Here is a 26885-nt window from a genome sequence, read left to right on the forward strand (position 1 = left end):
GTCCTTTGGAAACTATAGTTGATTAAAAGCCAAAACTCTACCCAAAACCTGAGAGTTGCCACAATAATATTTCATTGCATTTCTATACCACAATTTGTTTACATTTCCCAGTAGAAACGTACTCCCTTATTTTTCACTTTTTGGTTATTATGAGAAGAGGTACTTTTGCATGTAAATATCCTTTAGTCTTTCTTTGGTTGTTATGAGTATATGTCTAGATACTGGTCTAGTAATAGTATAGCTGGATTATGGACAGTTGGTAACCTTCTGGATATAGTTCAAGATCACGTAGCTGATAGAGCTTCCCATTTTTTAATCTGATGTTTGTTGTTATTTTTTTCTGGTTCAATAAAATATTCTTTTGGAAGTTTGATTGATTTAGCACTGAATAAGAAAATTAATAAGACAGTAAATAAATTTAGGTAGTATTGGTATTTTTGTTTTATTGGCTCAATCTACCCATAAGTAATTAATGTTTCCTCAATTATTCAGATTGGCCTTCATTTCTCTGGACAACTAGATAGCACAGTGGATAGAGTACCAGATCCGGAGTAAGGAAGATGTGAGTTCAAATTTAGCTTCAGACACTTACTATATGACCTTGGGGAATTCACTTAACTCTGATTGCCTCAGTTTCCTCATATGCAAATGAACTGAAGAAGGAAATAGCAAACCACTCCAGTATCTTAAGGAAGAAAACCCCAAAAGGGCTCATGAAGAGTCAGATAAAACTGAAAATGAGTAAACAACAAAAGCTTTATTTCTACCGAATGTTTTGTGTTAAATTCATATAGTCCCTAGGTAAAATTTGGTAGATAATGCCTAATATTTTTTGTAATTTCCATAGTGACTTTGAATGGAATTTACCTTTCTTTCTATTCTTGGTAAGTTTCATATAGAAATGCCAGTGATACACATGGATTTATTTTATATTCTTCAGCTTTGCTGAAGCTATTGATTACTTTGATTACTTCTTTTAACCTACTCTCTAGAGTTTTCTAAGCATACAATTATATCATATGGAAAAAATGATTAATTTTGTTTCCTTTTTGCCTGTTCTCTTCCCTTCAAATTCTTTTCCTCATCTTATTGCTATAGATAACATTTCTAGCACTATATGGAATATTAGTGGTGATAATAACCATACTTTTCTTCATTACATATAATGCTTGCTCTTAGATTTAAATAAATGGTATTGATTATCAAATTTATCATGTGAAGGAAAAGTCCACTTATTGCTATGATTTCTAGATTTTTTAATAGAAATGAATATTGGATTTTTGTCAAAAGCCTTTTTATCATCTATTGAGATGATTATGTAGTTTTTATTATTTATAAAATTACTATCATCATTTATTATATTTATAGTTATCTTATGTTTAACCAACCCCATATTCCTGGTGCTTAGTTTATAATCTGTAATGTATAAGCTCAGTCTGGTTATAGGATAAAGTCTTCCTGGCATATAGTTTTTGTTTACTTAATTAGTTTTCTGGATATTGGTTAGGCTTTATTGAATATAATTTTATTGTATTATGATCAGTAAATGATATGCTTAGTATTTCTGCTTTTCTACATTTTTAGTGTCCATTTACAGGATAAAATTTTGTAAAGATGCTTTGTAAACTGAATTATAATTATAATTTAACTATATCTCCATCCAATTCAATTATATTTTTCTCTTCAGGGAAGTGTGTATATATTATGTATTGCTATTGATCTATCATATATTTAAGCATGATGGAAATTTTTTCCTTTTATCTTATCTGTATTTGTTGTAGCCATCTCTGAAATCATGATCGCTAATTCTGTTTTTTTTTTTTTAGTTCAGATGAAGCATATTTGATTTTTTTTTCCAGCACCTAATTTTAACTCTATGTGAATCTTTGTGTTTCAGATATTTTTTTGAAGCAGCCTATTGTCAGATTCTGCTTTCTAAGCTATTCTGTTTTCCTTTTCATGGGTGAATTCATGCCATTCACATTCATTATTGTTTATTTCTAGACTATATAAAGAAGGAATATATCTTATACTTATAATTTTCTAAATGAAACAGCCTATTTCTTCTCTGTTGTAGATCTTTCCTTCTCCTTACCCTGCATCTAATACTATGCTTTTTGTTTCTTCTTATAATTTTAATCTTTCCTTCATAGTCTTTTGACATTCAAGCCTGTTTTGCTTATAAGTATTCCCTTACTTGTCTTGCCCTCCTTCTTAGACCCCTTTCTAATATCCCTCCTTGTCCTTCTTCCCAATTATTTCTCTTTTGAGTTTAATGTATTTTTCTACTGAAATCTATAATTGTGTTCAATCTTTCTTTATCCAGTTCAGATGAAAGAAAAGTTCAAAGGATGCCCTTTCTTACTTCCCCTTCATCTATGATCACATACTTTTAATTTATGTATATCTGTCATCCATAGTGATTTCCCTTTTTTCCTTCCTCCTTTCTTCCCTTTTCCTAGGCCATTAGAATAGAACAAAATCCCCAAGACTCTGTCTTCTGGAGCTTAGCATAGTTCCTAACACACAAGTAAGCATTAATAACTAGTTGTTGACTTATTAATTTTCCATGATCCTTAAAGATATTAGAATTCTGAGAAGACATTTCTTTCTTATCCTTTTTTAAATTTCACGTTTACCTCTGTCTTAATATAAATTCTAAGACAGAAGAACAGCAAGGGCTAGGTAGATGGTGTTAAGTGATTTGCCCAGGATTACATAGCTATTAAGTGTCTGAGGCCAGATTAGAGCCCTGGTGCCCCCACTTCTAGGACTCATGCTCTAGCCACTGTGCTTCCTATATGCTCCTTTTATCCCTGTTAATATGTAAACAGTTCACCCCTACATATTACCTTTCAGTTAAAAAACATATATACCTTTCTGAATTTCTTTTGATGCCTGCATTTCTATTTCAAAATGTCCACTTGGTTCTTATCTTTTTATCTGGAATGCCTGGAAATCCTGTATTACATTAAATATTCATTTCTTTTTTCTATAAGATTGTACTTAGTTTTGTTAAATAGATTATTCTTGATTGTAAATCTTTTTCTCTTGCCTTTTGGAATATCATTTTAAGCTCTCATCTCCTTCATTGTGGGAGCTTCTCAGTATAATCTGTTGTGGCTCTTTAATATTTGTTTGCCTTCTTTTTGGCTGTGTGTATGTGTGTACATATATAAAAGTAAAAATAAACATATATGTGTATTTTTTAAAATCAGTAGTTCTTAAAGAGTGGGCCTTAGAAAACCAGTTGGCTCAAGTGTTACCTAGTATATTAAGAAATTTTTTGTGTTATAACTAGAAACATATTGGAAGAATGATGTTTGCAATAATATGTAAAAGCAGTCTCCATAAGGGCACTTCCCTCTCAATCCCAATGCATCATCTATTAAGTGTTCTCCCTCTCAGGATATCAGGATCCAGTTTGAGCTGCTTTTGACTCTCTTCCTAAATGCTACCACCATCTCTGTGCCTCTTCTATGCCAGTCTTGCCTTGGCACAGACTATATTTTTTTCTACAACTCTTTTTTAAAATTTCCTTGCTGTTCCCTGGTCCCCTGGCTACCCTAATCCTGTATATTACCATGCAGATGTCTTTCTTCTTCTTTTTAAATTCTGAATTTTGGAAATATGTCTACTCCCAACATATGGGCAGGTTTGAGAGTTACTAGAAGCTTTGGGTTTTATAATTCCCTCATTTAAAAATTGAAAGTAAATTATGTTACAACTATTAAATTTTCATTTTCCATCTCCTCCTTATAAAGAGAAAAAAATCACACCCACATTTTTCCCTTTTAGCTTAATCCTAGTTTGCCTCAATTTTGATCTTTTAAAAGGACAATTCAGATACTGAGCATCTTGTCAAGTTGTTAAAAAGAACATTAGTGAACACCTAGAAAAGGAAGTAATGATCATGGAGAGCTAGCAGCACTGCTTAATCACAACAGGTCATGGCAGATTCACCTTAGATCATTTTTGACAGGATTATTAAATCATCTTATATTCATAGGATTATAAAATGATAGATTTAAGAGTAGAAGAATGCTTAGATATTCTCTCTTCTAACCTCATTTTATAGATCAGGAAACTGAAACATATATGGGTAATTCTTAACTTGGAGTCTATGATCTTTTTTTTCCTATATTTTTATTTTAAAATATTTTCTATGTTTACATGATTCATGATCTCTCCCTCCCCTCTTTCCTCCCTCCTCCCAGAGCTAACAAGTTTTTCCTTATTTTTCAAAATATTTTGATAACTGTATTTCCACACAATTAATTTCCTTTGCAATCCTATTCATTGTATTTTGTGCATTTAAAAAATATTCTGTGGAAGGGGTCTCTAGGCATTACTAGAATGGCAAAGGAATCCATGACACCAGAGGCTAAGAACTGCTTTGCCACTGATAAGGAGAATGTGCCCATATTCATCAAAACATTTATAGGAGTAATTTTTGTGATAGCAAAGAACTGGAAACAAATTAAATGCTCAACCTTTGGGGAGTGGCAAAACAAATTGTAATATATGAATATAATGAAATATTGCTGTGCTGTAAGAAATGACGTATAGTTCCTATTAATGCTCTTGGATAATATTACAGATATGCTCTTTAATAAAACCTACAATTGAAGTCTAAGCTTATAGAAAAATCAGGGGAAAGTCATATGATTATTTAATTCATGGAAGAATTATTTAATTAGTAAATTCCTCTTATGTATTGAAACATGATTTGTTTTTTCTATGATATAATTTAAAATGAAACTTTTATGAAGATATCAATTTTACATGTAAAACAAGGTATAATGTTCAATTTATGATACCTAGGACTTGTTTATAACTATTATAGTATAAAAAAAACCCAGAAGATACACATAACTTTTTTTAAACCCTGCTTTAAATATAGTTTACCTTTAGTGAAGCATTAGATAAAATATCTCATTCTTTTCTTGTGATTAAGATGGAGAGATTCAGGAAGGTAGATGGATTCCGGACTGACTTAATAGCCAGACTGAAAGAACAATCCTTAGTTAGTTTCTTTTCATCCTATTTCTACCCCCCTGAAGGAGGTCAGCTTAGATACTGGGGATCTTCCTCTAGACTATGCTAGGGTAGATAACTCAGGGATAGCTTACTGACTATTGGACTAATGAATCAATATCTAACAGCAACCAACATTTTTTAAGCTCCTTCTCCATGCCAACTACAGTGCTAGATTCTAGAGATACAAATACAAAAAAGAAAGTCTTCTGGTCCAGTATGGGAGTTTACCTGTGCCTCCTGAGGTATATGCTAGGACTGTGAGGTGATTACAGAAGTGTGTCGTCTAGTGGAAAGAATGCTGTACTTGGAGTCAAGAGAGACAAGGGTTAAATTATCACAGGACAAACCACTTAAGTTCTGTGCCTCAGTTTCCTCATCTGTAAAATCTATAAGAGAGAATTGTGTAATTAGGATCTGCTCCCCAGAATTCTAGATCCCAGCATCCGACTTTCGTTCTCATGTTACGTCCTTACGTTTTGGAGATAAAGTTTGTGTGTGACCCCACCCCTCTCTCTCTTTTCTCTTGATTGCAGCTGTGGAAGTGGGCTTTGGGCAGGCAGGAGAACTTACTCATGTGGTCTTATTTTTGTTAGATAATTAAGTTTGAACTATTTCTTTTAGTTTATTTTCCTTCTACTTCAAGTGATTATTAATAAACTTTATAAAATATAATACTTGGAGTTATTGGATTTCGATTTAAATCTTACAGGATCTACTTCACACAGCTTTTAGTTAATATCCAATGAATTAATATATATAAAATGCTGAGTAATCTTTAAAATGCTCTGTAAATATCAGCCAGTATTATTTCCTGTAACCACAGGAAACAGCCTTAGCATTCTTGGGGTTAGTCATGGCAACTGCTTACACCATAGGCCCCCAAATGTTACAACCTAAATGACATAGACCTCTATGACATAGACCACTGTTCAGTCTCTGATAATGGGATGTTTTATCCATTTGTCCTTTTCTTACTGGCCCATATACTATCTCCTTTCCTTCTTACCTTAGATTATATGGATTTCTCCAACCTGGAATGACCTCCCATTTCTCTATTCATTTCTAAATTCATATTATATTATATATATTATATATTATATTAGATATATTCATATCTAAATAACTTCCAAAATTCAGCTCAAATTTTTCATTTTCTATGAGGAAATAGACGAAAAGTTAGTAGGAAAAGCTGATTTGAACCCCCCCCCTCCCCCAATCCAGAGACTTCAGTTCTGTTGATAGTTAGTTGTGCCCTAGCTTCTCTAAGCTTCAGTTCTTCAGCTTGAAGAATGAGGGGATTATTGTACATTATCTCCAAGGACTAAGTTGACAGTACTTTGTGGGGAACTGTTCTTCCTCGGAATTTTATGGTAGTTTTTGTTTTTATCATTGATTTGGCAATTGCCCCTTTCCTGTTTCATAAAATCAAATGTATTGTTGTATTTAAGTATTATTTAATATATCATATGGTTATATCTTATTGAAACTGCAAGGTTTTTAAGGACAGGGATTATTTCTTATATTCCTTTATGTCCTTCAAAGTGCTTAATCACTAGTGGCTACTCAGTTAATATTTGTGGATTGACTTACTGTATTTGAATATTCTGTTCTGATGAGAAGTTGGCTAAGGGTACAGAGAAAATCCAAGTCATCATCATCCCTTCAGGACATCTGTGGGAAGAACCAAAGTTATGCTGCAGGAGTTTTTAAACGGGTCCCTGTGCTATATTACAATTTACTTAATGTGTCTTTTATGTAAATTAGTTGACATTCCTTGACATCTTACATTCCTGTTAAACCAATTGCCTCATCAACAAGACCAGGATTAAAAATCACACATGTGTCACCAGCATTTTGCTAAACATAAATATACATTTTGAATGTTCATTGCAAAACTTTTTGTTGGGTGTGGCAAAATTGTTAATTCTTTAAGACTGAATGGATCTTGCAAACATTTTCCTAAGGGTTAGGTAATTATAGAAATTAAAAGAACAGAGCTGAAGTGTAAACTGAAGTTTAAAATTCACAAAATGAAAAATAGAGGAGAAAAAGTTTTCTTCTCTGTACACATTAGTTGAGGATAGAGGAGAAAGAAACAATGCAAGTAGTTAGAATGGTATTATTAGAGGTAAAAGAGAACTCTGCATTGTATACCATGATGACATTGTAGGTCTCAGAGGAAGTCACTGGGGCAGTTACCACTATGAAATTTTTAGAAAACTGCCTTATTCTATAAATACAAAAAACAGTTTCTTGACCACAGAATTGGCAAGTTAGAGTAATATCTTGATTGAAAATGTAAACCAGTGTTTTAGGATGTCCTGTTATGAATATTCTGAATCCTAGTGCCATGGACATTTCTTAACCCTTATTATATGTTTATTTTTGCATTAGGTGAGAAATTCATCCACACTTCTATTTAGTTCTCTGATCACAAGAATTTTTGGAGTTAAAAGGGGAAAGGATGAACATTCCAAAAAAAATAGGTAAGCTCCATCTGTTGCTAACTTTACTTTTTACAAAACATTGCCCTGGCCAAAAATAATTTTTAGAATTTTGCTTACTTTTGTGGATTCATTCGGAACATAATGTTATAAATATATATAGTAATTGAAGACATACTATGAAGTCTAGACCTTTGGGTTGAAAATATCTACTATAATAACAAATAGACTTTTTTTTTAGTAGTTCAGCAAAGATTTTAAGCACCTACTATGCACAGGGCATTGCTAGGCACTGGACAAGATACAAAATTTAGATAAAGCAAGATCCCTGCCTATTTGGAATGTACAGCCTTAGGAAGGAAATAAGATATATAAACAGATTACAGTACTTCAGTCCATGGTAAATTCATTGAGGGGTAAAAATGTAGTGTTTTGTGATATCTAAAGGAAGAAAGGTTTTTCCTGACTGTGAGTCTGGGAAAATTGCCTGAAAAAGATAGCTTTTAATTTGGACCCAAAAGATGAGTAGTGATTCAAAATAGTAAGAGAAAAAAAAGGATATTCCAGGCTTAAAAAACAAGAACAACAAAAACCCAGAGACAGTAAATTGGTGGAGTGTTCAGGTACAAAATGTGGGCTCGGTTGGTGGAATAGAGGATTTTGATATAGACATAAGCCTTTTCCAAACCCCTACTATGTGCCAGTCACCATGGAGGCTCTAGAACTGTAGATACAAAAAAAATAATATTAAGGGAAAAGGAGCTCATAATGTAATGCAGGAAACAACATGTACAAACTAGCTCTAGATGGAAAAAGTAGAGATCATCTCAGAGGTAAGGCATTAAGGAAGACCTAGATGGCCTTCTTATAGAAAGTAGGATTTTTGCTGAGACATGAAGGAAGCCAGGTAGGTCAGGAGGTGGAGGTGAAAAGGGAGAGAATTGTAGGCATGGGAGGCAGCCAATGAAAAATCCTGGGATTGGGAAATGGAGCATTTTGTACAAAGACTAACTAGGAATTTCATCGTCACTGGACTGTAATAGATGCAAAGGGGAGCCGAGGGAGTAGAAAGGAGTCGAGCTAGGAAGGGCTTTAAAGGCCAAAAAAGGGATTCTGATTTTGATCCTGGAAGTAAATAGGGAGTCATTAGAGTATATAGAGGGCCAACTGGAAGGGGGAAGAGACTTGAGGCAGGAAGACCAACCAGCAGAAGTCTCGGTGGGAGGTGAGAAGCACCGCCACCAGGGTGTGTATCTGAGAGATGTTCCAAAAGTGCTAGGACTTGGCATCTGATTGGACATGGGGGTAAGAAAGGGTACTGAGTTGAGGATGACAGCTATGTTGCAAGCCTGAGAGACTGGGAGGATTATGTTTTCCCTGACAGTAATAGAGACATTAAAATGAAGGGAGAATTTAGGAGAAAAGGTAATGAGTTCAGTTTTGGACATGCTGGGATTAAATTGTTTTCAGGGTATCCCTTTTCAGATGTTCAGTTAGACTTGTGAGACTGGAGGTCAGGAGAAAGACAAAAAAGTCTGAGCATCCTATGGATAGGAGTGAGCACAGAATCCAGGGGAGCTGATAAGATCCCCAAGCCAACTCCTTTTGAGGGCTAAGAGACAGGACAGAGCCTTAGGGAACACCCCCAGTTTAATGGGAATATCTTGGAGGAAGATTCAGCAAGAGAACCTGAGGAAGTCAGCTAGCTAGGAGGACAAGCAAAAGAGAACAATGCCATGAAGACCTGGAGAGAAGAAAGACTTGAGGTGGGAAGTAGATTGTGATAGCTTAGTGAGTCCAGATTGTGGAGTGTCTGGAATGCCAGTAAAGAATTAAAACTTGATTGATCCACAATAGGGAGACCCCAAAAGTTTTTGAGCAGAAGAGTGACAGGATTGATTCTGTTCTTAATCTTCTTCCAGCATCAGGTTTGACTGGAAGAGGAGAAGGAGGAGGAAGAGGAGGAGGAATTGGGTAGAACTAGGAAGCTACTTTAGTGATCCAACACTAGTGAAGGATGAGAGCAATAGCAAATAAGAGGGGTCCTCAGGTGGGCCAGATACTGTGTAGATAGAGTGCAGAGAACTTGGTAAGTGATTAGAGGAGAGAGATGAATAGGGCAGAAGATTCACCAATAACACCAGCATTTTAAAGATGGCGTATGAGGTGAATGGCAGTATGGTGATGGAACCAGTGATGTTGGAAGGTTGGGACAGGCATAGGAGACAAGAGCATGAACTCAAGAAAGCAGATGCTGTAGGGGATGGGTTCTTTATCTGGAATCTGTGTGCTTGTTTTAAAATTTTGGGTAAAATTATGACATATATTATCAAATGAAAATTTGATGAAAACTTTGAAAACCAGATTTCAACAGAGCTGATTCTCATTCTAATCCTACATGCTTTATTTTGTGCATTTAAAAGCATGATTCTGAGGAGTGGTCCATAGGCTTCACCAGGCTGCCTCAGGGATGCAACAGGGGTCAAGTAAGGAAGGGATCATACTTAGAGCTAAACAGGACAAAGTTTTGTAAACAGAAGCTGCAGACTCCTGGGCATCCCCTTTAAATATAGTCGTGATATTTTAAATCACTTCCTCCATAAATGAACATGGGGCTATTCAGAAGTACTTTTACTGCTGTAATGAAAAGGTCTACCATATACACAACAAACCTAATCTTTTTGGCATCTGCATTGAACTAAGGGTATCAGCAAACAAGATATTTGCAAAGTACACAGTAGGCACTTAATAAATCTTGTCCTCTCAGCAATAGAAGCCCCTAGTGTTAAATTTTTTTCCCTCTTAACTGAATTTTCTATCTCTTTCCTAAGGAGTTTTTAGTAGTTTGTTCTTTTTGTGTGACTTGGGATTTTTTTTTGTAGTTTGACCAGGGAGCTCTTGTAGACACTAGATGTCACTGTGGCCTCATATAATTTGCTTTCTTAATCTACATGATCATGAGCTAGTCAGGCTCCTGAGTTTCTCAGGGATCCAGGTTCACCTCTCTTCCACCCCTAAAAAAAACACATTTCTTTTACTAAAACAGAATCCCTTAAAATGTCAGTTGTTAACAATATTCCTCCTTGGTTATAGTAAAGAAAAAATAACTTATTAATGATTTTGATGATGTGGTATGTGTGCAATTTCAGAAATAATTTTTGGAATTAGTGATGTTAAAATGAAATTTCACTGCCACAATTTTGCATTATTATCCTCTAAAATTATATTTCTTCACTCTTTGGATACTGAAATAGCTTTCAGCTTCAATTTTTTCATCTTTAAAATGGGCAGAAGATTAGCACCTACCTCACAGTTTTTTTTTTTGTGAGATTCAAGTAAGGTATATGTTAAGTGTTTTTGCTGTATAAATACTTGCTATTATTATTGAAGGATGCCAGCTGGCCAGGAGCAGCATCCAGTAGGATGTACTCAGAATGTTGATATTAATAAACAAAAAAAGTTAATTCCTCACTCTGAGTTGTTTTAGATAATGATATGAAGTAGACTCTTAGCAGTACTGATACCATTTTCTTTCTTGTTAACTTAGTTAAGGAAACTGCCTTAAAGTGATCTCAAAACTTGCCTTTATTTCTGAGTTTTTAGCATTGTTTATTGGATGAATGATTCCAAGGTAAGTTTGAGTTGAAAATAGTTCAGTCATATGATGAGGCTGACTTATATAGTAGACATTGAGGCAGAGATAAGTGAGATCAAATAAGTAAAGATGATGGTAAAAATTCAGCCTGAAAGTGTTTAACTGCTTTTTTTTTTTCCTTTGGGTTCTGGGAAGGGATTTTTGTATCTCTACAAAATGACTCCTTTATCTAGGAGAAAATTTTATAATTCATTCTGTTTAGGCTATTTCTTTGAATATGAGTAGGAGAGATGAAGGGGAGAAGGGGAAACACAGATGAGAGGGCACTGTGCCCATTGCCAAATGTGTACTAATGGTAATTCCAAGGTCATTGTAATCTCTTTGGGTATCTTTTTTGGCTATGCAAAGCAGCAAATGATGTAACCTTTCTAGCAGGAAGGGAAACAAAATATTTATTATAGTCTATTAAAAAATAGCCAAGTAAAAGGAATCGATTGGAGAGCTTTTATTTTATTTTTTTAATGGGAAGAACATTCCTTGGAAAGCCTTCATTTTAATAGTTAGAAGATTGGTACAGATCATATGTGCAACTCTTCTGTTCTGGGAATGCCTAACTTTTGAAACTCATAGGACTTGGCAGGACTTACTCATCTTGCTCTGCCAAAACCATCATAGCCTTAAATCTGTAATTATTTTTAGCTATTCTTTTTATTCTTGAAGCTTGTTTTTTATGATTGCTTTTAGCTAAAATATTTATATGTCTATTATCTGACCTCTGGGGTGTTAGATCCCTTAGGACAGGGAAATCTGTGTGTACAATGCTCAAAACCAATGAGTACTTAAGATGTAATAATTATGTCTGATGAATATGTGTGTGTGTGTGTGTGTGTGTGTGTGTGTGGTTAGAACCTGGTACTGACAAGGACTGGGTCAGGAGCTTGATTCTTTTACAAGCCAATTAACTTTGCTTTCTTTTCGTGGATAAAGGTTGATCTGGCCATAAAGGCTTGTTCTTATCTTATGAAGGACTGGCCAAGATCCCTCTTCAATCTAACAAGTATTTATTAAGCATGTGTTGTGTCTTAGGAGATATTAAGGCAAAAAACAAGGAAAGGGGACATTCCCTGTCCTTAGGGAGCTTTTGTTTTTTAGGGGGTGATATAATATGTAGCCGTTAAGGAAGGAGAGAGATTTCACAACTGAAAGGATCAAAGAAGGATTCTCTAAGAGGTGATCTAGGAGCTGAGCCTTGAGTAAAGCTAGAAATTATTCAAGGTGAGAAAGAAATTCACTGTAGGCCAGTCCCAAACGCTCAGAGCTGGCCACGTTGAGAAAACAGTATAGTATGCAGGCTAGTTGGACTGGAACATAGAATGCATGTTGGGCATCAATGTGAATAATCCATTTAGTGGGAAGTACATGGCTTTGGAATACAGACCTCTGGAGTCTATCCCTGACAAACTGAATGATTTTTAGTTCATCATTTAGTTTTTCTAAACTCTTCCCCAAGTAAATGAAAAGAGTAATTAATGCCTGCCCTGATGAGTCACAGATCAATAAATAAATGAGATAATATGGATTAAATGAGATAACAAGGTCATCAAAATGCTTTGAAAAAAATGCTAAAAAGTGGTCTGTAAAACCAGGACATCAGTTTAGAGATTGGGTGATCTGGTTTCTAGTTGTAGCCCTACTGCTTATTAGTTGCATGACTGTGGTCAAATCACATGGGCTCTTTTTGGGTCTTCTTTTCATAATCTCGATCTTATGCCACAAAATGAGAAGATTCATTGGGAAAGACCCTAATGTTGGGAAAGATTGAAGGCAAAAGGAAAAGGGGACAACAGAGGATGAGATAGACAGCATCATGGAAACAGTCAACATGAGATTGGCCAGACTTCAGTAGAAGATCCTGGGGGTCCATGAGGTCAGAAACAGCTGGACAAAACTGAACAACTGAACAATCACAACAGAAAATTGAAGAACTTAGACTAAATAATCTCTAAATCCTCTCTCAGTCTTAAGAGTCATTGATTGCTCCAGTATCATTTCTAGAAAAATAATAAAGTGGATTTCTTAATGACAGGATCAATGGCATTTTCTCTGTATATGAAGGAAGAGTTGCTCTCTCTGTTTTTTTTCCCCCTAAGAAAATGGTGCAGTTTTGAACTAATGAACTTTTGTACTCATTAGTCATTCACTGCTTTGCTCTGATTATCTACTTAGGACAAAGAAAAATGAGAGAAAGACCTTTTGAATAACTTCTCAGGGATTCCTGAAAAGCTGCACTCGTGTGTTTTGAAAGATTGGACTAAATTTGTCTTTTCTGCAACTCCTTTTCTTCTCCATTTAATGGCACTCCTAATGACTTGACCTGAGACAATGAATAATTGATTCATTGTAGAATCAGGACCAGTTCATCTCCCCGAGTTAGAGAATGTACAACGCTTTTAACATGTCCTTTAGCTCAATAGCCAACTGGCTCACCCTCCTGTTTCCTCATTCCTTCCTAGGTTGGAGTGAAACCATTTCAGTCTTTAACCCTCAGTCTTGTCTCTCAAGCTATTACATGTTAAATTACTTGGGTTTTAGGTAAAATGATTGATGGTTATAATGTGACTGTTTAATTAAACAAAGATAAAATGAACCTACAAGTCACCTTAACTTTGTTGGAATTTATTTGGCATAACTGTCTTACATTTGAATTAAAAATATGAACTTCAGGAGTACAAAATGTGACTATGCAGGAGCAGTTCATCTGATAACCATTTGGGGAATTTTAGTAGACTACTAACTCAATATGAGTCAACGATCATATGGGAGGAAAAAAAAAAACGAATGCTCTCATAGATGATATTAAGAGGAACAACAAGGTGATGGTCTCATTTTATTAGAACTTGAGACTTGGTTCTATCACGTCCAAAATATTATGTTCAGTCTCGGGAGCCACATTTTAGGTAAGCTGGATGATGTCTAGAAGAAGGTATTCAGGATAGCCAAGTGGCTCATAGTTCATAGCTGATGTGGAAGTTTAAAATTAGCCTGCATCCTTTTTTGCTACCCCAAGACAACCTTTGGATTTTAAAGGGAAAAAAGTTTAATCTTAAGATTGAAGCTATGATGTGCTTTTTGACTCTCCCTCCCACCCTTGCTGAATTAGAGTAGAGGACGAACGCTTTGCTTATCTGTAAACAAGGCTCTTAAGATGTAACCATTCTAAGTGTCTCGTGAATTCTGGTGTCCAGAAGACTACACCTTGCCCAGAGTGAGGTCGAAAAGGGTTGGGAAAGGGACAGAGCATAAATAAGAGTCCATAGAAGTACCCTGAAGAAGTAGGGGCTCTTTTCTTATAGGTATGCATTGGCCTGCTCTTGGGTGGAAGATGGTAAAGGAAGCCGCTGGCCAAACGTGGCCGGTTCCTTCTCTGTCTCTGGCCTACTTTGTATTGTTTAATAAATCAATATAAATTAAGATATGGTCTCCAGAGAATTTTAACCATAACATTTATGAAAAGAGTTGAAATAGATGAGGCTATGTTGAAATAAATGGATATATTTAGTCTGGAGAAGGGAAGATTTGGGAAGAAACATTCTAGCTATCTTCAAATATTTGAAGGGCTACCCAGTGAAAGAGAGATTTCCATCTATAATCATAATGTTCTGTCATCCTGCCTACATGTATAGATTTGTTCTTAGTTTGGACATTAGAACTATCACAAATTCGAATGGGCTGCCTCAGTAGTTTTCCCCTCACTAGAGATTTTTTAGCAATCAGATGATCACTTGTTGGGTGTGACATAGAAGGGAATTCCATTTTATTTCTTTTTTTCCCCAAAAATATTTTATTGTATTTTTTTTCCTTCCCAGTTACTGGTAGAGACAATTTTTAATGTTTTTAGTCATTTCGCAATTCAAATTCTCTTGCTTCCTCCCTCTTCTCTGCTCTCTGTGACAGCAAGTAATCTGATACTCATCTTGTGAAAGAAGACATGTATCATATAGATAAGAGAATAAAAGAGGTGTCCATGTTGATGAGTTGATGAGAATGATGCCAGACAAGTTTTCAGTAAAGTACTAAATTTCCTTGGTATGAGCAGAAAGTGTTTTAGGGATTGGAGAAGAGAAAGAATGAGGTCACTACCTTGAATAAGTGGGAAGGCTTCCTGGAAGAAAGAGATCCAATGTTCAGTACACCCAAGAACATTAGTTCCTTTGGGAAGAAATCATTAGTTGCTGGGGAAACTGGAATGTGCTTTAACAGAAGTTAGGTTTAGGCCAATATCTTAAAGCATAGTTGTCTTTTCATGTCTCTTTCTTTAGTATGGGAGTCCCTTGAGGGCAGGAACCCTGTTGTATTGTTTTCCTTTATATTTCCAGTGCTTAGCACTGTGCCTAGAACATAGCAATCGCTTAATAAATGCTTCCTGATTAATTGATTGAACATGTACCACAATAAATTCAAGAGTGGTATGTAATCTGATTATTAAAAATCACATCATTGAAAAAAATTAGAAGAGAACCAGACCAAGTACTTTTCAAAGCTATGGGAAGGGGGAGAATTCTTAACCAAACTGGGGGTAGAGGCAATCACAAACTATAAAATACATCATTTAATTTCTGTTACATGAAATTAAAAAGTTCTTACATGAAGAAATTCATGCAACTTAAATAAAAACTTACTGGTTGATTGATTGATTAATTAGCCAATGCTCTGAAGTCACTTATGTGGCTCATTGTTTAGCACTAAGAATGACTTGTTGATTTACTGTATTTAAATATTGGTTAATATAGGACCGAAATATATCCATTCAGAGATGAACCCTATTGAAAAAATAATTTTAATCAAAATCTTATATTTTTCCATCATCTGTATTTCCTGCTCTGTCACTAGCCAACTCCCAGGGAATCATCCTTTATAACAAAAAAAAATGTTTAAAAAGAGAAAAAACAAAAAAAAGTTCAGGAGAACTAACCATTATTTGAAAAAAGTAATATTATTTAGTGTTCCTTTATAATAAAAAATGTTTAAAAAGAGAGAGAACAAAAAAATTTCAGGAGAACTAAGCATTATTTTTAAAAAGTTTAATATTATTTAGTGTTCCATACTCATGGTCCCCTGCCTCTTCAAAGAAACTGGAAAAGGTATCTTCTTTGAGTCCAAGTTTAGCTCTTATAATTTTGCAATATTCCATTTCCATTGTTCATCATACATATGTTATTTACTGATTTGTTTCACTCTGCATCAGTTAATATAGGCACATCCCTGTTTCTTTATGTGGTTCTCATTTTTTTAGAACATAGTAATATTTCATTTTATTCCCATGCTACAGATTTTTTAGCCATTCCCCAATTGGTAAGCACCTACTTTTGTTTTTAATTCTTTGTTACCACTAGAAGCGATACTCTGAATATTTTGGTATGTGTCAGGCCTTTCTTTTTGTCAGTGTTTATGTCTAGCAGTGGAATCTCTGGGTCAAAGACTATATACACAGTATAGTAACTAAAGTTGCTTTCTTTGCATAATTCCAAATTGCTATCCAAAAACATACCTGTTTCTACTTAACCCTCTTTAACTGGTGAATAATCTGATGTCAAAATACCATCTTGTGGTCTTAGAGTTGTATTTTCAATATGCATGAGAATTCTTATGGTTTCCAATCTGATTTCCTTTAAGTGAAGTCCAATTTGGGGCAGATCATGAATTTCTATCTCTCAGATCTAAGAATTTTAGAGCTATGATTAGTCCATTTACTTCATTTTTACACAAGAACAAACTGAGACTCAGGTAGGTGAAAGTGACATGTAATATCCTTCCTTGAATTTTATGACTGCTTTAGCAAGGAAGGAAGCTTGCCCATTTGCAGTCCCATAATACTTGGATGAATCTGTAAGTTGACCCCTGATCCGAATCCCATTAATGTACATTCTCCTTCCACTATCTGAGCTCACAGCCAACTATGCTTTCTCATTTGCACCTTTATTGTCCATGTTTTTGCATATAACTTCCACTGAGGAACCACCCAGGTTTTTCGAGGACTTCCTGTACTTTTAATATTTTATGACTATCGGTAGGTACGGCACTTGAACAATCCATTATCCCTCACTATTGCCATGGAGCTAGGTGACTTTCCTTTGTGGTCCTCAATGTCATTGGTAATGTTATTTATGCCACTTCCAAGTATAATGGCAGAGGATGCTTTTGCCTGCTCATTCCCAACAGGATGAGTGGCAGTGAGTAACTTAACTAATGATTTATAGACTGAGTCTGCCAGAAAAAAATAATAGCTAATTTTGATTCAGATAGTTTAGAAATGAGTTAACAACTCCAGTGTCAGTAAAATTTAGTAGCACTCTCCTTGCATTTCGTGTCCATGCTAATGGATGTCACTCTTGTTGCTAGACAATGAATCGTGTAAGTGGCATCAGGCACCTGGTACTATTTTATCAGTCAGTCAATCAAGTAATCAACAAGTGTTTATTAAGCACCTACTATGTGGTCGAATAGCATTGTGGTCGAATCTGGATATATAAAGATAAAAATAAAATAATTCACTGTAAAGGAATTTATATTCTATTGAGAGATAATAATAATAATAATAATAACCTTGATAATTGAATGCTTTAAGATTAGCAAAATACTTCATATATATTATTTTATTTGAGCCTCATGAAAACCCAATGAGGTAGGTGTTATTATTATTCCTATTTTATAGATGAGGAATCTATCTGAGATAGTACATAAAGTGTCTGAATTGGTACTTAAGCTCCAACATTCTCTTACTCCAAGTTCAGCATTTTTTCTACCGTACCACCTAACCGTCAAACATGTCAATACATTTAGAAGTATGTGTGGAATGAATTGGAAATAAATGCAAGGTGGGTTAGGTAACGATAGCACTAACAATTGGGGGTATCAAAAAAGACTTCATCTGGAGGGTTAAATTTGAGCTAAGTCCTGAAGTACAGGATTCGAAGAGGGGGAGGTGACCATGAAATGAATGGGGGCCTGTGAGCTAAAAGGCATGGACATCAAGCTCATATAAGAAATAGATGTTCTCTCACTGGAGAGCGAAGGCTGGAGAGGCTGTAAGGACCAGACAGAGATTCTTTTATTTTACCCAGTAGGTCATGGGGAGCTACTGAGGCTGGATAGGGGAGAATTGGCATCAGCGCTGCACTCAAGGAAAATCATATTAGGACCTCTGTGGAAGGTGGGTTGAAGTGGGGAGAGATTGGGTACAGGAGGAACAACCAGAGAACATCGTAGTGGTCTGTGTAAGACATGACGTGGACCTGAGTGACCGTGGTAGCTTTTTGAGTAGAGAGAAGGAGTGGTTGGAGAGAAGGAGTGTTGTGGACTTAGAAATAGCAACTTTGGTAAGTGATTGGATTTGGGGAGAGAGAGAGGGAGGAGTTGTAGCTAAAACAATATTTCAGACTTTAGTGACTGGAAGGATGATGATGTGCTGGACCGAAATAGAAAAATTTAGAAGGGATTTGATTTTGGGGAAAAGGAAATTGTTTTTGTTTCAAACTTATTGAGTTTGAAAGGCAGGTAGGTGGTGCAGTAGAGAGTGTGCTCAGGAATGGATAGAGAAGCTTCCTTTAAACATTCAGAAATCTCCACAATCCTTAAAAAAAACTTCATTATACCCTCCCATTTCCTCTAATTATCATCCTCTATTTATTATGTCTTTCTGCTTCATCTCCTCTCAATTACTTCTCAGTCCCTTGCAACCTGGCTGCCAACCTCATCACTTCCCTGAAACTCTTCTCTCCAAAATTATTAATGATTTCTTTCTTTTCTCTTTTTTTAATGAAAACGTTTACCTTCTATCTTAGAATCAATAATAAGTATGGGATCCAAGGCAGAAGAGTGGTAAAGGCTAGTAGATAGGAAGAAATTGAAAATTAGAAAGAAAGGGAGAGGATTATGGGACCAATATATTTCAGAAAATCAGTGGGACTGAGATCTAGAGCAAATGTAGAAGGCTTTCCCATAGCTAGAAAGGTCAGCTTATTGTCAGAGATAAGTAGAAGAGGAGAGAATAGAGGATGATAGCTAAGGACTTTGCAATTAAAAAGAAGGGAAGAAATGACTGGTCTCTATTTTTCCAATAAATTATGAGATGTTCATTGAAGAATTCTTAGAAAGTTGGAATTCGGTCTCTAGTAACCCTTTGGCCTACTGAAAATGTTCATATTTCAGGGTTTTATTCCTTCTTGGGCCTATGAATTGCATAGGGAAACCACAAATTAAAAAAAAAAACCCAACCTACAACTGAAACATTCTTAAAGGGAAATATGTTGATTTATTTGAAATAGGAATTAGTCATTGTGCTCTTAAATATTGACTCATACTGGGAGCAAGCCCCTCAGGCTATTACCTCCTATATCAAAGTACATTGTCACTGTAATCTGAGCAAGTTCTCTGGAATTTGGGCAATGTATTCATCATCTTTCTGAATCTTGAAGGATAAGTAAATATTTTCTCTCTGTTTGACTATTTCTTCAGCTTACAATTTATGTGAGCAGAAGTTGATTTTAGTGCAGTGCTGTATGGAGAGATCAAATGAAATAAATTAGGGAAAGTGCTTTTGAAACCTTAAAGCATATGCTTAAAACTTTAAAATACTAGCTATTATCATCATCATCATCATCATCATCATCAAGGAAGTTTGATCATGCTGCCCAGGTTGATACAATAAGTATTCCATTCATCTTGAAAAGATTATAGGGCAAAGCCTTTATTTGGTGGCATCTGTGGGGCACCTCCACATGAAGAATTGGGGAGAGAGTAAGAAGGAAGACATATATATATATACAGATTTCCTTTTTCCTGGAAACAGAATGGCTCTGCTGTGAGCTAGGGCTTTGGAAGAAGAGAAAAATGTAAAGGAAATCCAAGAAGCTACTCTGTCGGCTTACTTTTATAAGGTCACAGGAAGGGGATGCACCTCTAACACAGGAATCCATCTTCAGCGAGCCATCTTGGAGGCAACTCCTAGTCATGGGAACATGACTGGGTGTTCTGGGTCCTTTCAGCAAGGAACCAGTCATATGAGCACTCCTCATGGGGAGATGCCTCCAAACAAAGGCTCACGGCCAATAATCACAGCAAGTTGATTGAGGGTTGGTGGAGGGAGAACAATGACTCATCAAATTAGTCAGGAATTCCCCTGCCAGCCCTCCTCAAATATGATCCTAGAATTTAGGATTGTGTTTTCATGGATAAAAGTCAAGGTCTTGCATTTACCCAGGACTTTCCAAATAGTTTTTGCTATGACTTCTTGAAGAGAATATACATAATATGATATTATTATGTTCCAAATGGGAAAATGAGGAGAAAGTGTTTAAGTAAGAGGGTATAGTCTTTTTGCTTTAGTTTATAGCAGGTCTTGTGTTCACAGAGTTCATTCTCTTTCATGTTAAAGCTATTGTCTCAAACAATATTTAAAGAGCTTAAGGACTTCTTATTTTTATCTTTTCAAGGATATATTACAAATTAACATACTTATCCCTTTACAAAAAATAACTTTGTGATTTGTCCTATGCTACACATTGCAGGGGAATATTGAATGGTCCTAGTTCTGGACCTATAATCTAATTGGGGAGACAACCAGAACACATATCAGAACCAGACAGAGAATGATTAATTGCTGAGCTGTGTGGTATGGATGGTAAGAGGAGTAGGAATTCAGAGAAGGGACAGATCAATTTTGGATGTAGTAATTAGAGAAAGTTCATCAAGAAGATAGGACTTAATCTGAACCCTGAAGGATGGGACAGGATAAGGATGGATTTTGTGGGAATGGAAGTCGATCCAGGCAGAGGAAAGAGCCATAAGGAAAGGCTCAGAGGTGGGAACAATCCTGATGTCCAAGGGATAGGGAGTGGTCTGGGACTACGTGGGGAGGTAAGGTTTGATGGAAAGGAGAGATTCTACAAAGCAGAAGAGTTTATAGCAGGCAGGAGGGACTATGATAAGCAGAGGAGTGATATGATGGAACTGGGTTTTCATGATGAGGTTGTGAGATGGTGGGTGACAAAGCCTGGGAGTGTCCTCCACTCCTTTGTTCCTCTTCTTCCTTCTCTTCTTAATGCCATTATATATGTAGTAGCTTTGTTTTCTCTTTCCCCTTCATAATGAGCAATGATTATAATAGAGGGTATATAAGTTGAGCGAGGGGCACATTTCCAATAATTGGATGTCAAATTGAAGTAGCAGAATCATACTTGGATGGATGCATGATTTTCAGGCACATAGGAACAACAGCTTGTGGCCAAGTTTTAGGTGTAGTATAATCTATCATAAATTAATCTGAGATGTTTCTTTACAATTCTAGAAATAGCTTTCACATTTGAAAACCCAAAACATCTTGTTACCAAAATGAATACTCATTCTCTATCAGGGTTACCTACGGTTTTTAAAAAAAATAAATTAATTTATTTGTTTCATTAAAGTTCCCAAGTATCTCCCTTCTCCTCCCTACACTCAAGAAGACTTCATTTAACCAAAAAAAAAGTATAAAAATATAAATAAAACTTTTTCTTGTTTGTTTCTAACTCTTAGTTCTTTCCAATTCTACTACTACAAGGTGGACATGTATAAATTATTCTTCAAACAATATTTCTATTGTTATATGTACCTATAGTTTTTGTAAAGAAATGTTTCTTTTAGGGGGCAGGTGAGTAGCTCAGTGGATTGAAAGCCAGGCCTAGAGATGGGAGATCCCAGGTTCAAATCTGGCCTCAGACTCTTCCCAGCTGTGTGACCCTGGGTGAGTCACTTAAACCCCATTACCCACCCTTTTCCACTCTTCTGCCTTGGAATCAATACACAGTATTGATTCTAAGATGTAAGGTAAGGGTTTAAAAAAAATGTTTTTAATGAAGTGCTTCTTTTCATTTCCTCCCAAATCTTGAGCCTACAAGAGGAATAGTGAGTGATGAAATAAAATCTGAATCGCATAGTTGTTGCTATGCAACTCTCTTCTTTCTCCATTCATAATTTTGTCATGCAGGTAGAGCTCACCTAATGTCTTTAAATGGCCCACTGAAAACTCAGTATTATACAAGACAGTGTTACAGAAAGTAGTGAGTTCCACAGGAACAATCACTGTGCCCTGTAAGTGATTTGGTAATGGTCAATAGATGGATTTTTAGGGGTAATTCATGCTACTGAAGTACAAATGTTGGCTTGAAGCATTGCTGACTCAGATCAGATGGCCACCTCCCCACTTTTATGGGAGGTTTTAGGATATTATGGCTAGTTTTGCTAATAAGGTATCAAGGCAAGTCAACCAATACTTGTATGTCTCCTTTGTTCTGGCTCTGTGCAAAACTGAGAATAAAGGGACTTACAATCTAATGAGGAAGATAATATAGAGATACCTATGTACAAACAAGATCTTTATGGGATAAATTTGAGATAACCACAGAAGGAAAGCACTAATATTTTAAATACATTTTTATTATTCTTTTGTCTTTTTTAGTTTTCCCTAGTATTATTTCCCTTCTCCCTCCCTAAGCAATATCCCATATAACAAATACTATGTTTTTTTAAGGCAAAAAAAGGAAAATAAAAGAAAAAAGAGGGGGGAAATTAGCTTAAATGATGCATATATTGAAAAAATCTGAAAACGTATATAAAGTGTAATACTTGTTGCCCTTCCATCTTTGCAAAGAGGTTGAGAGTGTCATTTCCTCTATTTCCTTTCAGTCATATTTCCTCTTTATAATTTTGCTCATTCACTTTTGATAGATGTGTGGTCATATGTTGTTTTTACATTATTATTATAGTCATTACTGTTCAGTTGTGTTCAACTCTTTGTTAACCTGTGGACCATACCATCCATGGAGTTTCTTGGCAAAGATACTGGAGTGGTTTGTAATTTCCTTCTCCAGTAGATTGAGGCAAACAGAGATTAAGTGACTTGACCAGGATCACATAGCTAATAAGTAATGCACACACACACATATACATATAGTATATATATATTTTTTCTTGACTGTGCTAATTTTACTTTGCATCAGTTCATTTGGATCTCTCTGTGCTTCTTTTTCTTCATCACATTCATCATTTCTTATAGCCCAGGAATATTTCATTTCACTCATATATGACAGTGGAGGGGGAATAGGCATCTGTCCTTTGCTGCTATTTATTGGAAGAGGTTCTACTGTCTCCCCATTGCATATAATCCTTGCTTTTGGTATTAGATAGATAATTTTTATGATATTAAAAAGGTCTCTGTGTCTATATTTTAAAGGGTTTTTAGCACAAATGAGTGTTGTACTCTGTCAAAGGCTTTTTTCTGCACCTATTGAAATAATCATATTGAATGACATTCATTTTAGATTTCTTTGATTTACTCTGATAATACACATACATTTTGAACCTCTTTGACTTCTCCACCATTGCCCTTGAGCCAGGTACCCAATCACCTCATATACATACTCACTTTTCAGCTTTCTTTTGTGTTATCTTTTCTTATTTAGATTGTAAGTTTCCTGAAAGTAGACTTTCATTTTTCATATTTTTATCTCCAGTGTTTAGCATGGACCCTGGAACAAAACAGGTACTTAATAAATGTTTAATAATGATTGACCAGGAAAGGCTTCTTGCCTTTTTAACTGAGACTTAATGGAAGCCAAGGAAGCCAGGAGGTAGAGAGAGGGAGGAGGAGAATTCCAGATATGGGGAATGAAGAGGGGACAGTGAGGAATAAGCATGGAAATGGAAAATGAAATGGCTGGTGGGAGAAACAGCAAGGATCCTGGTGTCATGGAAGAAGGAGTAAGAAGACTAGAGAGCTAGGTCAGGGCTTTAAAAACCAGACAGATTTTATATTTTATTCTAAAAGTAATAGGGAGGCTCTAGACAGTAACATGGTTAGGTTTGTGCTTTTTAGGAAACTCACTTTCATGGTGGAAGATAGACTAGAGAAAGTCTAGGCAGGAGGACATGAGGACTTGCCCTGGGACAGTGACTGTGATGGAGGAGAGAAGGAGGCACAGACATGAAGGGAAGCATGGATATTTGGGGCAACCTTATTGTAGGTTATGCTGGTATGAGAAGAGCAGTATGGTAGCAACATCCTTCTTAGAGATCTCACAGGTAAGGCTGTGATATTAATTTGCTCTACTTGTTGGAGACCCTTGTTCAAAATCTTTAAGGGTTGTTTTCTGCTAGTAAATTAATATTAATAATCATAATTTTCATTATTCATTATTCTATCATATTTCAAGCTTTACCAAGTACATTCTTCATAATAATCCTGTGAAACAGGAAGCACAAGTATCCATATCTGTATTTTACAGAGAAAGAAACCAAACTCAATGAGATTAAAGATTTCATCCATATTAATTGAGGTCATTATCAGAATTAGAATCCAGAACTCCCCATTTTAAATCAGGATACTACAAGACTTATAGCTTACTATGCTATTCCTTTGAATCTAAAATAAATGGTGGATTATGAACATCCAAGTTCTTCTTGAAGCACTTATACTTCTATATTAACCGGAGACTTTTTTTGCTTTTTTCTTTTGTTAAAATTTAATTAGGATTTCAAATTTATAATAGAATTTTTGAAACAATCTTGGAAAAATGCATTGTCACTAAAACAAACAAAATAGTTTTCTTCCTGAAAAGGAAAAAATTAAAATATGTGTTATTCTTGTATCTTGTCTTTTTTAAACCCTTACCTTCCATCTTAGAATCAATATTTCTTTTTATTCCAAGGCAGAAGAATGGTAAGAGCCAGGCAACTGGGATTAAAGTGATTTGCTTAGGGTCACACAGCCAGGAAGTGTCTGAGGTCAGATTTGAACCCAGGTCTTCCCATCTCTAGACCTGGTTCTCAACCCATTGAGCCACCTAGCTTCCACTAGTATTATCTTTTAATAGGAATATGAAATTTTTTTTAAAAATCTATTTCTCTGAAGACCTCTGAATAACTTAGAAATTATGAAGCTGTATAAAGTATCTGAGTATAGGGGGCTTTGTGTGGGCTTCATGGAATCATGAGATTTTTTTTTAAATTGGAAAACATTTTAAAGATGATTTAGTCCAACCCCCTTACTTTACTGATGAGTTAAATTTTGAGGCCCAGAGAGGTTAAGAGATTTGTCCAGAAATTGCTCAATTAATAAGCTGATCAGATAGGTCCTCCGTCTAAATTTGATGTTTGTTCTCTGACACCATGGAGTTGTCATCCTAGAAAAGAAGATATGAACATCCTTTTTAATGTCTGCATATGGTTTGAGGTATCAGATGGAACAAGCTAAAAGTTTGTCCTTGTTAGATTAAAGCAGTGCCAACAAATTCATTTCAACAGAACTCCCAAGAGGGCCAAGTTTAAAATGTAATTGGGAAATATTTAACAAAATAAATAAAAACACAGTATAACATATATAATGTGAATTTGTGGTTTACTAAGCCAGTATACCAGCCAGCAATCTGTTTCTATTTATTTGACACCAGTGGTTTAAAGAATGTCCATGTAAATATTCACCTGTTTTTAAACTTCTAGAACATTAATTAACAGTATCAGTTTTGTTATTGTAAGGCTGAAAGGCACACTGGTCAAAGATAGGGCTCATAATCTCTTTCTCAGTTGTGTTTACAGAAAAAGAAACTAAGGCCAAATCACTTTCCTGAAACCAGGCAGTTAGGTGGCACAGTGGATAGAGCAGATGGGCCAAGAGTCAGGGAGTTATGAATTCAAATCTAATCTCAGACAATTACTAGCTATGTGACCCTGGGCAAGTCACTTGACCTTGTTTGCCTCAGTTTCTTTATCTTTAAAATAAACTGGAGAAGGGAATGACAAATCACTCTAATATCTTTGCTAAGAAAACTCCAAATGGAATCACAAAGAGTCAAAAACGACTGAAAAGATTAATAAACAATTTGCCTGTAGTCTTGTCAGTAACTTGCAGCTTGCAAATATCTGAAGGATGTAATCCTAAATCTTGTAGGTCCAATCTTGTCCTCTAATCATCTCTCCTAGCATGACTCAGTAAAGTAAAAGTAATATTGGTGCTATAACTGTATGAAGGAGAAGTTTGAAATGAAATTTGATCTTTAATCTCTAATACTGCCAATCCCTAGAGTACCCTGACGCCCCTATCAGAATGAGGACAAAAGTCCTTATCTAACCCATAACTTCCTCTAAATCTGCTTTCCTTTAAACACCAATATTCAAAATTAATAGAAATATTTAGTGTTCTGTATTCATATATATACATATACATATACATATACATATATATAATATACAGTATATATATAAGGGTTTAAAAAAAAGAAATAACTTGACTGGCATCGAGTTTTATTTTGCCTAATGACTAATACTGTTGCAAAGCAGTTTTTCACAGATTTTTGTTACAGATATGCAGTATTTCAACTCTATTAGTCACTAAATAAGTTTAGTAGAACACTTAGGAAACTGACTTAAAATTTGTTTCCAAGGGGGAAACATTCTGAATGTTATACAATCAGTCTGCAAATAAACTTTTAGAATCTAGTCTATTTGCAAGTCAAGAGTTTCCTGTATATATACATGGTAACTTTTCAAAAAAAGAAAAATGTGTATTTTATGTTGCCTTGGAAACTGAGAAGGAAGGGAGAGAGGGAGGCAGGGAGGGAGGAAGGTAGGGAAGAAGGAAGGAAGGAAGGAAGGAAGGAAGGAAGGAAGGAAGGAAGGAAGGAAGGAAGGAAGGAAGGAAGGAAGGAAGGAAGGAAGGAAGGAAGGAAGGAAGGAAGGAAGGAAGGAAGGAAGGAAAGAAGGAAGGAAGGATGGAG

At 35.5% G+C, this 26885-nt stretch overlaps 1 protein-coding gene across 3 annotated transcripts in view; it reads left to right on the forward strand.

Moving 5' to 3' along the window:
• THADA (THADA armadillo repeat containing) overlaps positions 1–26885 on the forward strand; it is a 449835-nt gene that overhangs the window by 125811 nt on the left and 297139 nt on the right. For all 3 annotated transcript variants that reach the window (XM_056822946.1, XM_056823050.1, XM_056823006.1), the window contains one exon: positions 7435–7526. In XM_056822946.1, the coding sequence (XP_056678924.1) occupies positions 7435–7526 (92 nt within the window). The remainder of the gene's footprint in view (positions 1–7434; positions 7527–26885) is intronic.

This window comes from Monodelphis domestica, chromosome 1 (genome assembly GCF_027887165.1).
Source record: "Monodelphis domestica isolate mMonDom1 chromosome 1, mMonDom1.pri, whole genome shotgun sequence".
NCBI lineage: Eukaryota > Metazoa > Chordata > Mammalia > Didelphimorphia > Didelphidae > Monodelphis > Monodelphis domestica.